This window comes from Tauraco erythrolophus, chromosome 5, assembly GCF_009769465.1.
Source record: "Tauraco erythrolophus isolate bTauEry1 chromosome 5, bTauEry1.pri, whole genome shotgun sequence".
In the NCBI taxonomy this organism is placed as follows: domain Eukaryota; kingdom Metazoa; phylum Chordata; class Aves; order Musophagiformes; family Musophagidae; genus Tauraco; species Tauraco erythrolophus.
In genome coordinates this window covers 1,129,322-1,141,879 of record NC_141469.1, presented here as the reverse complement: position 1 = coordinate 1,141,879, position 12,558 = coordinate 1,129,322, and the positions used below count along the sequence as shown (strand labels likewise).

Sequence of the window (12,558 nt, the reverse complement as noted above, 5' to 3'; positions counted from 1 at the left end):
GTAGATACGTGAAAAGCCAAAGCAAAACAAAGAACAAAACCACCCCTGAAACAGAGCTGCGGTTACGGACAGTAGGTGTGATCCTGGCACATGAACCTCTCGAGGTTTGGTGTCTATCTCCTTGTTTGTTCACACAAACAAAACTTTTGGTCTTCAAAACCAAGTAGAAAGAGCAGTAAATAACACTGAGGGCCACAAAATTAGAGGGTTACTAATAGGCTTTGCTTTTTCAGAGATCCCTTGGAAAAGGAGTGACTTTCCTAAAGTGCTCTGGCAGTTGTTTTTATGATGATATATCAAATCTGTTACTCAAAAGTCTCTTGCAATTTTAGTGCATTTTGGTCCACGTGCGTGAAACTTTTAGTGGGAACATTAATCCCTGGGAATAGCTTTCCCTTTAGCTTTCCAGTCTCCTGCAAGTGCAAACCACCGGAATACAGAGGTGAATGGATGGGTGTTTTCTGACAAAGGAGATGTTATGGTAAAATTCATGGCTCAGGAATTCCCTCCGAGCTCTGGCTCTACTGTGGCATCTCTTCATCCTCAGTGACCATGCTGTATCCAGCATGAGAGAACACACTGCACAACACGACGCCTGGCTGGAGGCAAACAGAAGTTGGGGAAATAGGTATCCCTGAAAGCATTTCTCCAGCGGGAGCCTAAGGAGTAATCCACTTGGTATCTACTCTCACTTTGCACAGCATGGGACCACAGAGTATTTAAAAACGATGCGTCCTTTTTTCCCAGGACAATTACTCTTGGAATTCCTGTCCTTTGGTCCCACACCTGAAATCACGCTAGTTGCCATCTGTAACTTTAGATAGAACCATGCCTGAAAATGGATTTGTCTTAAAATGCAATTGCAAAGTTCCCTTCTGTAGTAGCAGGACAACTTTGTTCCAAGTGTACTCGACGCGGTGTGGCAGAATTGAGTAACAGGAAGCTCAGTATAATATTTAATATTGTTAAACAAACACCAGCATTGGAGTTCAGATGTCTCTCTCAGCAGTTATATGAAATGTTGGCATGAAGTACAGGACAGACAACAGAAGATATCTGGAAATAAACATGGACCCTGTATTACAGACTTACATATTAACTCTAGGGGACCGGCAGCGTTCTTGCTAACACTGCACAACGCCGCAGGGGAAAAGTCCAGCTTGCTTTCAAGATGCAGCAGGACATACCGACACGTTCTCTTGTGCTCAGTTGCAGTGTAACAGAAAATACTTTCCCATCCAATCCTTAACTGTCATTTTCTGAAGCCTGCTCTGATACAGCCCCAGAGCATTTCGAGAGCTGATCTAAGGCATCATTTGCCCCTACCACATTTTTTTTTTACCACTTAGGCAATATTGCAGTCTGGCTGCATTTTACAGTTGCTTTATGGTCATCGACAAGACACCTAAATATGTGTTGATATCTCACCGAATGCTCTGTTAAAATTTGAAAGGAGACCCAGGTTAAAGACGCAGGTAAATCAAGCTTAGGGTTGTAGAAAGGTTACATTCCCTTTTTACAGTGGCTTTCATTGGGTCAGAGTGCTGAGTTAGCTCCTTGCATTCATTTTATCTGAGATATTAGAAAAAGTATTGTCAAGCCCCTGCATCCACCCTTCCCCCTCTCACCATTTTTATCAATGCAAAAGGTGTGCAGAAGTTTCCAGACTCAGGATGCTGATATATCCCAACGTCAGTGATTTAAGGGACTGATTTAGTGGTCCACAGCCATTCTGAAGGTTATAGGTTAATCAGAAAGGTCCACGTTTTAGTAACGGGTTCTTCTTTGGCAGAGGGATGTGGTCAGTAAAACCAATTAGAGACCAAAGTGTTTACCCAGCTCTTTCCTGGGATTTTGTTAGGCTAAAGCAGCACAAGTCTGAAAGGTTCAGACCGTTCATCATAACTGCCATAATGCTCCAGAAAGTTGGGATTTTGCTACAACCGCCTGAAAATAACCCCTGTTTCTAACACAGTGACAAAACCCAGCTGCTTTTCTGCAAATTTGCCTGTCCCCACCATCCTTCACGTAAAAGTCATCCACATAACCTTTAATACCCAAAACAGAGCCTTGTTGCTTTAACTCACTAACAAAAACGTTGGTGTTCACCTACAAGGATGTCAGAAGCAGACTGGGGAAAATGCAAAACCTTTTTGCAAAAGCAGCAGCTGGTACAAATTTGTTGTATCAAACCGTTCTGCGTATTCAGATTAGTTTGACGTGGTCGTTCCTGGACAACAGGATGGTCTTTCTGAAAGACAGGATGCACTGCCTTGACATGTTTCTAACTGAAAACTGCCTGCAAATATTTTATGCTTAGACACATCATTTGATTTATTTAAGACATGCTTAAAAACTCAACTTCAGAAACCAAGTCTATTTTTTTTTTTTTAAATTTTATCAAATTTCCAGAAACGGAAAATTGAATTATTCATTCTACTCCCAGTAAGAATAACACGGAGTTGTGGTTAAAACGTCCCACTTGAGGAAAAAAAGAGTAGAAAAGGGAACTTTAAGGACTAAGGACCACGGGGTGGGTACTTGCTGCTGGAAGCAGCGAGTTGCGAGGCAGAGCACGGCCTCCAGCACCGCGCTGACCATCCTTGTGCCGGTTGCCATCCGGCCACCGGAGAGAGAAATTCCTTACAAGTAAATCATAGTATTTCCCACCGTGGAACTACATCACTTGGCCCTTGGTAAAGATCCAATGTTATACTTGCTTTTTTTTTTTTTTTTTTTTCCCCAAGCCTCTCACTGAGTGTTTTGGAAAAATAATTTCAATTTGGTTCCGTGTCCTGGGGCTCTGTGCAAACTTCACACTTCTTCCTGTGTCTCATCTGCTCCGTTACTGACTGATCCATAGAAATTTTTCAAAGAGGAGAGCGGTGCTTACTTAAGAGATGACTCTTGGAAGGATGTCAGCGCAGATGAGAAATCGCAAAAATTAAGAAATGACAGCTCTTGCAAATATTTACACACGTATTGGGCAGTTTTCTGGGTCCTGGTGAATCCCAGTACCCAGAGAAATCCAGACCGGGACCTGACAAATGGAGTGCTCGAATCAGCCCTCGGTCTGTCTGAGCAGCCTTCCTCTTGGATGTTACCCTGAGCACACATCCCAAAATTTGGGGTGAGATCCAGTCTTGTACAGTGTGAAAGCGTCAGTTCCAACTTACTGACGCACATCCCTTGTCTCCATCAGTTTGTTCCACTCGGGAGCTCCATATATTGGGAGATTCAGGCTCCTCGGTACCTGTTCCACACCTTCACCTTCTGTTTCTTCAGCAATTTGGAAGCCAAGTGACGTGGGAGCCACTGTTCACCTGTGTCTTTGCGCTCCTCGCTATATTTTACCGATCTGTATTTTTTTATACCCAAGTCTGGATGAGCCATCTCATCTTTATAAAGTGATTTAAAATTAGAATTAAAACCCTTTAATTACCAACAAGTACATAGATGGAGTCCTATCTGGGTGAGTTGTTACTGTACAAAACCAACCTGCTTTGCTTTTGGACCAATACTAGCAAAAAGAAAAAAAAAAAAGGAAAAAAAAAAAAAAAAAAAGAAAAAGCATGGCTATTGGATTAGACTTGATGACTTTTTCGTCTGATGCCTTGAACTCCTTGTTTGTCATTTGATAAGGAAATTTACGCAAAACTTTATCTATTTGGGTGCTGGAAGGTCCGACCTTTTCAGGACAAAAAGGCCCAGAGTAACACATAATAAACAAATATCATCAAATTCATTTTTGGCAAGGACAGTCCGAGTTTTGTAATCTTCTTCAGACCTAGTGGAAATCTACAAATGCCAACTCTGTGGTTAATATTTGACAGACACAGGTAGTAAGGGTATATAAGCAAATGCTTTCCCTTCAATCTTCCTAGCATTTCTAATCAATTAAGCCCACCTCATAATCTGCAACCATGAAGTGGGTAACGTTAATTTCCTTTCTTTTCCTCTTTAGTTCTGCTGCATCCTGGAATCTGCAAAGAGTTGCTCGAGACACAGGTAAGAAAGGACTAATTAGTTGTCTTTGCAGTCTTGGTTAGATCCATGTAATGACTTTAATGCAATTGCATGAACAATTCTGGCAAGCCTGATCCAAAGAGAACATAAAGATGTGGTTGACTCAAAAACAAACTAAATGGAGAAGTGGTGAAGAGATGGGTAGAACACTCCAGACAACTTAACTGGGCCAGTAAGTTTGGTGACATCTCTTTGCAACATCAGTGTCGTGCACGAAGAGATGTCAATTATTCAGAGTCTGTTAATTTGCAGCATGGAGAAGGCAGATGCCCTGTGCTTTTGGAAGTGCTGTCTTTGGAATGGCCCTTCATAAGTGAGGTCATCACCGCCTAAAAGCAACCGTTTTCACACGAGTAGGTTAAAAATGAAAAAATTTACACCTTAGTTTGGGCTGTAAGGTGGCTAGCTGAAAACTCCTCGTTGTTTCATCGCTCCCTGTATTATAAAAGTTTTGATCTCGGTCAAACAAACATTTCTGCAGGCAGTCCTAGAAATCTTTCCACTGTTATTTTTGATTTTTGTTTGAATCATGAAAACACTCAAATGGAACAAAACTTAAGTTTTCAGGAGCTGGCTGGAAATGCGACTGAACAGCAGCAAAAAAAAATAAACCTTTAAATTACATTTTTCTGCACTGGAAACCCTTATTATCAAAGCAGATACATTCCATTAAGTAAAAAAAAATCAGGCGTCGTGTTTTCTAAATGCTCCTGAAAGGTATTTCTAGAACAAAAGACTGCCCCTCCTTAGCGTGGCGATGCGCCTGGCTATCTGTTGGGAAATATTTGAATTAAGTACATGCTTACAGGGGTAAATATTGTATTGGAATCCTAAAAATCACATGCTTAGGTTCCTTCAGAAAGATAAATGTGCGTAAGAGTTAGGTACCTGCAGACAAAAGGACAAGAATGGTCATCTGAGACAACAGAGTGGAAGGTGGCCTGAAGAAGGCTTTAGATTGAAGTTCCCGGAAAAGCAGCACCCATTACCCAGGATGGCATGCCCAAAGGTGGGATTTTCCATTTGGGATATTGCTCTCTTAAGTACAGGAGCTGAGTGAAGCCTGAACGCTTCCGAAAATCTGGCCCAAGGTGCCCAGAATGTCTTCTTTAAAGGGTCTAGCACAGCCAGCGTGATGGGAACTATCGTCATCCTCTTTGTTTTTCTTCCTAGAGCACAAGAGTGAGATTGCCCATCGCTACCGTGATTTGAAGGAAGAGACATTTAAGGCAGTGTAAGTCAATGTTCAGATTGTGTTTTCTGCTCTCTGTTGTACTGGACCAAAAAGGGAAACTGAGACACCCTGTATGAGCTAGTGAAGAGCGTAGATGTCTCCCTGAAGCATGGCATTGAGTTCATCTTCTCACTGTTAGTATACAAAACCTACATTTAAGACCTGCAAAAGTCACCATGACTTTCTTGCTGTCTGGGAAAAGAGCTCCCTGCAAACCGCAGGAGAAAAGCTGTGTTCCTTGTGCGACAAGAAAACAGGCACGAGCGATGCAGTTTTGATCACCTTAGGATGCAGGAGTTGTGCTGGATTGAGACATTACCAAAGAAACCACCCAACTCCAAAAAACTAACCTGCGACAAGTTTCCTGAGACAGTCCAATGATTTTCTTTTGGAACTGGTTTTGGGGATGGCGGAGGGCCCTGGCAGGAACGTAGCTACTTCTGAAAGAAGGCAGCCTGAAGGTCAGCGTTTGTGACAACAACGAAGACCAGTTCAGTTTATGACATTTATGACTACACGGGTGAAAGTGGCAGAAAACTCAAATCACAGTTTTCTGTTTTGTTTCTAATCTATTATTCCAGCCTCTTTGTTCTTGAAAACTAAGGGTCAAAAGATTTGTGAGAAAAGGAAGGATGGGGGATCCAGTACTGTGCTCTTCCCCGTGCTGTTTAAGCATTTGTGCGTGTCGTTGGAGCAAACGATTTCGAATCCAGAAACACCTTTGAAAATATTGACTGTTCTGTTTCTTATCTCCGTGTTCCAAAAATCTGCTTTGTGTTTCAGTACCATGATCACATTCGCCCAGTATCTCCAGCGATGTTCTTACGACGGGCTGTCTAAGCTGGTGAAGGATGTCGTTGACCTGGCACAGAAGTGCGCGGCCGACGAGGACGCTCCTGACTGCTCGAAATCACTGGTAGGCAGCGAATCCTTTGGTGGTGTCTTTCTCCTCCTTCTGAGCAGCTACCAGAATCATCCTCATCGAGGATTTCGGCCCGACCCTTTCGGGTGTTGCCGTTGTCATCGGCCAATGCTCAGATTTTAGTGCTGAAACAAAGATCTAGTTTTTGTCAGGTTCTCACACTGCCTTTCAGCAGGGCCCAAACCATCTGTGGAGCCATATCGGGGCCCAAACCCCACGCTTTGGCACATTAAGTTCAGCATTGCCTGGAAATAAATGTTAGCTTTTAGTACAAATACTCCAGGTGTAAAATATGGATCTAATTCTAATTATTTCAGTGACCAAAGCGTGTGGGTTTTCACATTGGGGTGACTTGAAAAAGTACGTGTGGGAATTTAAGGTACTTCAAGAAATTTTAGAAAAACTCCTGTAAGATCAGGTAGCAAAACAAGTTTGCAGGTATCCAGGATCCCTGGATGACTAGCAGGTCCAGCCTGGCCCTTCAGAAAGTTAAGTGCTACCATTCACGCCAAATGACATGGCTACATTAGTTCTCTCTAAAGGTTTCCCAAACTGATCATCAAGTAGAACATCAAATCCTGCTTCAAAGCATCTGAAAATTCAGTGTAGCCAGATTATAAATAAAAGGAGATCACTGTCTCGCACAGACTATTTTAAATTATCATTAAAATTTGTTTTTTTCAATAGAGCATGGTAACAGGTTTGATATCAGACCACATAAATTAAAACTTGATGAAATCGTGCTGAAAACATGATTTATGGTCTGAATCTTTCCCAAGAAAATCTATCTACTTTTCAATCTGGGATTTCTTTTACAAATTAATGCAACGTACATGCCACTGTCTCTAAACAATAATTCTGAGCCTTCGCATCTCCCCTGTAGCCCTCCATTTTCCTGGATGAAATCTGCCAAGTGGCAGCGCTCCACGAGTCCTATGGTGCCATGGCCGACTGCTGTAGTAAAGCTGATCCGGAGCGAAACCAGTGTTTCCTGTCCTTTAAAGTTGCCCAGCCAGACTTCGTTCAGCCCTACCAGAGACCAGCTTCTGATGTGATATGCAAGCAGTACCAGGACGACCGGGTGTCGCTGCTGGGACAGTAAGAAAAATGGCCATTTTGTACTGATTAAGTATTTAGTCGTGCAGCAAAGGGATCCCCAAACCACACAAAGCAAGTGGGCAAGGAGGACGTTGGAAAAAGTTGCAAGGATTCAACCACATGTATGAAACAGTCGCTCAATCATTCGATGTCCAAAGCTCTGGTCATATTTTTTTTTGTTCCGTGCTAGAGCATGTTTTTCCATGCAAAAAAGGGCTTTAAGGGATCACATTTGAGAGATCTTGGGGAACTACAAGTTGTAGAAGCAGGGCTTTAAGGGATCACATTTGAGAGATCTTGGGGAACCACACGTTGTAGAAGCTGGAGGAGATTTAAGGCTGATCCCTGTTGTCACTGGAACATCCAACTTAGGATTTCGTTCCCCTCGTAGTTTCATCTATGCTGTTGCAAGAAGACACCCCTTCCTGTATGCCCCAAGCATCCTCGCCCTGGCTGCTGATTACGAACACGCGCTTCAAAGCTGTTGCCAACAGAGCGATATCGGTACTTGCTTGGATGAAAAGGTACGTCCAGTTCTTCACTGGGGATGAAAATTAAGCAACTGGTCTGGTACAGAAAGGTGTCTTGTGATCGGGGCAGCAGTTCTCTTGAAAGTGAGGAGTGACTTTAAAAGGCTAATGTTAAATTACGGTTTAGAACTCCAAAATTGTCTTGTCCCACAGTGATTTTCAGATTTTTTTAGAGTACCTAAGCCAAGATTTCACGTTAACCTTGAGAATGGCAGGAGCCAAGTTTCCCTTGATCTCAAACTCAGTCCCAGTGACTTTTGCGTAGTCACTGCGGAGCTTGGAAAGACAACTTCAGCTCCATTGACACCACAGGGTTTTCAGTGAAATTGAATTTTTCCGTGAACAGCAGCACACCTGTGGAAGAATTGCACCGTGCCATGAGGTAGAGTGTGTAGACTGGAAGGGAAATGCTGGGTTGGGAAGTGGTTAGGACTGACCAAGGAGTTCTCATCAGAGCTGACTGGACCAGAACCTGCGGTGATTCTGGAGTGAGGTTTTCAGGTTTGCTTTTTTCTCCGACCGTTAGATGTAGTAAGTTTAACGTGACAATGTGCATCCTGTTACTATAGGCAGCTGCCATAAAAGAAAAAGCCAAGAAGGTCAGCATGAAGCAGCAATACGGTTGTGGAATCCTCGAGAAGCACGGCGAGAGAATTTACAAAGCATAGTAAGTTCCAATGAGGTTTTTTTTATAAAAAGTAGACTGGTTAAGGTAAACCCGAAATTACTCTAGAGGAAAATATCAGCGTGTATGATTCACTTCTATAGGCTGAGTTTGAAAACTGCACTTTGTAGCAAACTTTTGGTTGAGGACCGTGGTCCAAAAGACTGGAGACCAGCGGGACGGTTGGTCAACGCTAGGCCAACAGCGATTTCTCAGCCTATTTATTTAAATGTAGGATTTAATTTCTGGGTGCAAAGGGGAACCTGGGTACTCCAGGCTGCTGGCAAGTGCTAGTAACAAGAATGCTGTGAGAGTTAAGGAGAAATAAAACCGTTTCTAGGACGAAGCCAGGATACGCTGAGTTATCTGACAGAGCATCGCTCCGAACCAGAGATTCCAGTGGGTTTAGTCTACATTTTGGCCAAAGCTGTGCCCCGTTCCGATGGCCACAGCTTTTAGTGACAGGCACATCAGTGAGGAGCAAGGTCGCTGTTTGAACCTTAAAGCAATGGGAGAGTCAAATTTGGCAGCATCACAGTTCCTGTCAGAGGTGTGTTTTTAAGATTAAGGAAGCCTTCCACAATGAACGCGCGGATCAGCTGCCGAAGCCCAGAGAACCCCTCTCATCCTGCAGCTAGTCTAAACCACCAACATGGACTAGGATCACCTTACCAGATACAGTCAGATTTGATGGAAACGTTCACTTTAGACTATCTACATGCGTGCTAAGTAATCTAGCAATGCTTCAGAGTTACTCAAGAGCCATGAGGAATTCTAGGGAGTGATTCTTACCTAGACAGCTCTGAAGAACAGAAGAATCCCAGACTTGTTTGCTTCTGTCTGTTTTAAAATAGGGCTCATTGCCAGTGCAGGTGCCTTTTGTTCTATGCCCCAGAAATTAGACAAGAAGAGTGAAAGAGTGCTCACTTGAAACAATACTGATCATAGAATGGTTAGGGCTGGAAGGGACCTTCAAAGGCCATCTAGTCCAACCCCCTGCAAGGAACAGGGATATCTCCAACTAGATCAGGTTGCTCAGGGCCTCGTCCAACCTGGCCTTGAACGTCTCCAGGGATGGAGCATCCACCACCTCTCTGGGCAACCTGTTCCAGTGTTCTACCACTCTCATGGTAAAAAATTTTTTCCTAATATCCAACCTGAATCTACCTCCCTCTATTTTAAAACCATTACCCCTTGTCCTATAAGATCTGCAGTATCTTAAGTGTTAGTGGCTTGTAAGGTTTCTGTTCAATACAGAGCTTTAAAACAAATGTATTTTTTTTCTTTTCCACCTAGTAAACTTGCTCACTTGAGCCAGAAATATCCCAATGCTCCGCTCTCCGAAATTGTTAAAATTGTGAAAGAAATTAAGGGTATCACCAAAGAGTGCTGTGAAGGGGACATGGTAGAGTGCATGGATGACAGGGTAAGCTAAATATTTTCAAATAATATTTATGTATTTGAAAAAGGTTTATTAAAACAAAAAACTTGTGCAGTGATTCATTTGCAGTCCAAGGAACTAGTACTCAACATTGCTGGAAGGTTCCTCAGCCACAGGAAAACTCTGGGCCAGCTCAGCGGGCTCTTACTGGAGCTGGGGTTTGGACCAGTTCTGGCTCTAGTCCTTTAGGATCAGGAGGCCAAGGAGTCGTTACTTACAGTATAGCATGTGTGTTTGGTTGAAATCCAAATGTTTGTCAGTGAGGGTGTTTGATGGTATTTACTCACTTCAAACCAACCATAAACAAAGCAAAAGAAAGCAGAGGCAAAAAGGCCACCATTTTTTTGCTGTCCTGTTGTGTGTGCTGCCATCAACCCAGCCTTCCTGCAGTGCCCATGAGCTCTAGAGAGCATCTGGCAGGGGAGGATGAGCAAAACTGCAGTAGTGACATCATTTAAGTATAGCCTGGCTGGAACTTGGACACGCTTGTTGAAGCAGCCAGGATCCACCACTGGCTTTATGGAGCTCTGGGGTTTTTCATGTTTTGTCCTCTGTCAGCGCTGGGCACCTGACCGGATCGATACAATCAGTGAGGCATCCTTGCCACAGACCTCTCAGTGACTTTCCCTGGCTTTCCAGAGTTTGTCTTGTCAAAGTTTCTAAGATCAGGGAGGGAACCACATTCTCCCCTGTTTGTGCCTGTGAACATCGTGCTCAACACACTCAGGACATGCCTAACCCTCTCGTTATTTCTCTTAGATGGAGACAGCGTTTCTTTATTAAAGCACTAAGTAAATAAATGGCTTGAATGAAGAGGGAAGAGTCTGAAAAAGAGAGAGGAGAGGAATTAATCTATCTTTAAAGTATCATTCCATAGCTTATCTGAGAATATGTTTTAATTTCCCAGGCAGAGCTTATGACCTATATCTGCTCTAAGCAAGATGTTTTCTCAAGTAAAATCAAACACTGCTGTGAGAAGCCAGTTGTGGAACGAAGCGAGTGCATTATCCAGGCTGATGCTGATGACAAACCTGAAGATCTTCCTTCACTGGTTGAAAAATACATACAAGATAAGGAAGTGTGTAAAAGCTTTCAGGCAGATCACGACGGGTTCCTGTCATCGTAAGTAGTGCCAACAGTACACGTCCTGTATTTGAACGTTCCTGCCAACCATCTCCATGTTTTCTGGACTACAGCCTTTGGCACCACTGGAAAAGCTGCCCTCTTGGGCCTTTCTAGTGCATATGGAAAAAAAAGAGATGACCACAAGGAAGTCAGATGTAACCAGCGTAGCTTCAGCCCTAGTTGAACCCCTACTTTCTCATTCATCCTTCGTGATCGTTTCTGTTCAGCATTGTCCTGCTTATCTGAATTTATCTGTGCCTTTCTTTGATTCGAGGGCTTTATGCATGCCCATGCACATTATCTGCTTAAGAAGTATTCTGTCCTGGGCAACTATTTTGTTCCTCTCATGTTTGCCCTGTTAGCAGACAACAGAACAACCTAAAAGAAAAAAAAAATTCTACTAAAACAAGCAAACAGCATTCCAAGCCCGTTGTCCACCTTACTAGATCTCATCTGAGCAACTGTCATTGTCAATTAGTGTGTTGTGCATGAACGAAGCAGCGTGTTGTTTGGGAGGTCTGATTCCATCAGCTTGTGTGTTTTTTTCAGGTTTGTTTATGAATACTCACGAAGACACCCTGAGTTGTCCTCGCAGCTGATTCTCAGAGTTGCTAAGGGCTATGAAACACTCCTGGAAAAGTGCTGCAAGACAGACAGCCCTGCTGAGTGCTACGCAACTGCTGTAGGTGCAAAGCTTGGTTTGCAGAAAACTAGAACCCTTGGTCACTACCTCTTGGGAAACAATTGGGTTGAGAAACTCCTACGGAAGAGCAGACAGAAAGCGTTTTGGGAGACTAATCCCAAAGGAAGTTAGTGTTCTGATGGGAGATGAAGCAGTGCAGGGCCCCTGACAAGGACAGAGTTTTCTCAGCTCACAGAGCAACTTCAGGGGTCACCTTACAAAATTTCAGACTGGTCTCACTCAGCTCATTGATGTCTCTGTCTCTCAGAAATTATTCTGCTTGTCCTCAAGACAACGATTAATAGCTGGTTAGCTGAATTATTCTGTGGGCTCCACTGCCTATACTGAGCACGGCTGCTCGTGGATCGTGATGGGAACCTGCACGGCCAGCTCACGTAGAGACACCGAAACTTAGGCCTCCTCATCTTCAGCTGAATGGCACACAAGTCACAGATGGAGTTGAGCCACTGACACCTTAAGCCAAGGGATAGAAAGAGGATGTTCCCCTCACGGCTGATAATCCTATACTTGAAAAACATTTACCTGATTTTTAACCAACAAACCAACCCACCCCATTGTCTAGAAATAAAGTCCAAGGTGTAATAGAAGTAAATTTAATTTCAAACATCTTAGTGCCTTTTTAACCAAGTTTCTGTTAGAACTTAAGACTCACGTGAGAATCAAGTCCCCCCTGCACCACCCAGGCAGGACGGAAGTCATCAGCCTTGCAAAAATGAGCATCTTAGAGCTAATAAGATGGAGGAGGCCAAAAGGTGTTACTTGTATGACTGTTACCTGGATGTCCTGCTCTGACGTTACTAACAAATTTGTTCTTG

The 12,558-nt window shown here is 43.3% G+C and overlaps 1 protein-coding gene across 3 annotated transcripts in view; it reads left to right on the top strand.

Annotated features, from left to right (window-relative positions):
* The first annotated feature begins 3,923 nt into the window (after positions 1-3,923).
* Positions 3,924-12,558, top strand: part of ALB (albumin) — a 13,924-nt gene continuing 5,289 nt past the window's right edge. For all 3 annotated transcript variants that reach the window (XM_086611542.1, XM_086611541.1, XM_086611543.1), the window contains exons 1-9: positions 3,924-4,008; positions 5,200-5,260; positions 6,044-6,176; positions 7,066-7,280; positions 7,672-7,804; positions 8,380-8,477; positions 9,771-9,900; positions 10,823-11,037; positions 11,590-11,722. In XM_086611542.1, the coding sequence (XP_086467668.1) occupies positions 3,924-4,008; positions 5,200-5,260; positions 6,044-6,176; positions 7,066-7,280; positions 7,672-7,804; positions 8,380-8,477; positions 9,771-9,900; positions 10,823-11,037; positions 11,590-11,722 (1,203 nt within the window). The remainder of the gene's footprint in view (positions 4,009-5,199; positions 5,261-6,043; positions 6,177-7,065; positions 7,281-7,671; positions 7,805-8,379; positions 8,478-9,770; positions 9,901-10,822; positions 11,038-11,589; positions 11,723-12,558) is intronic.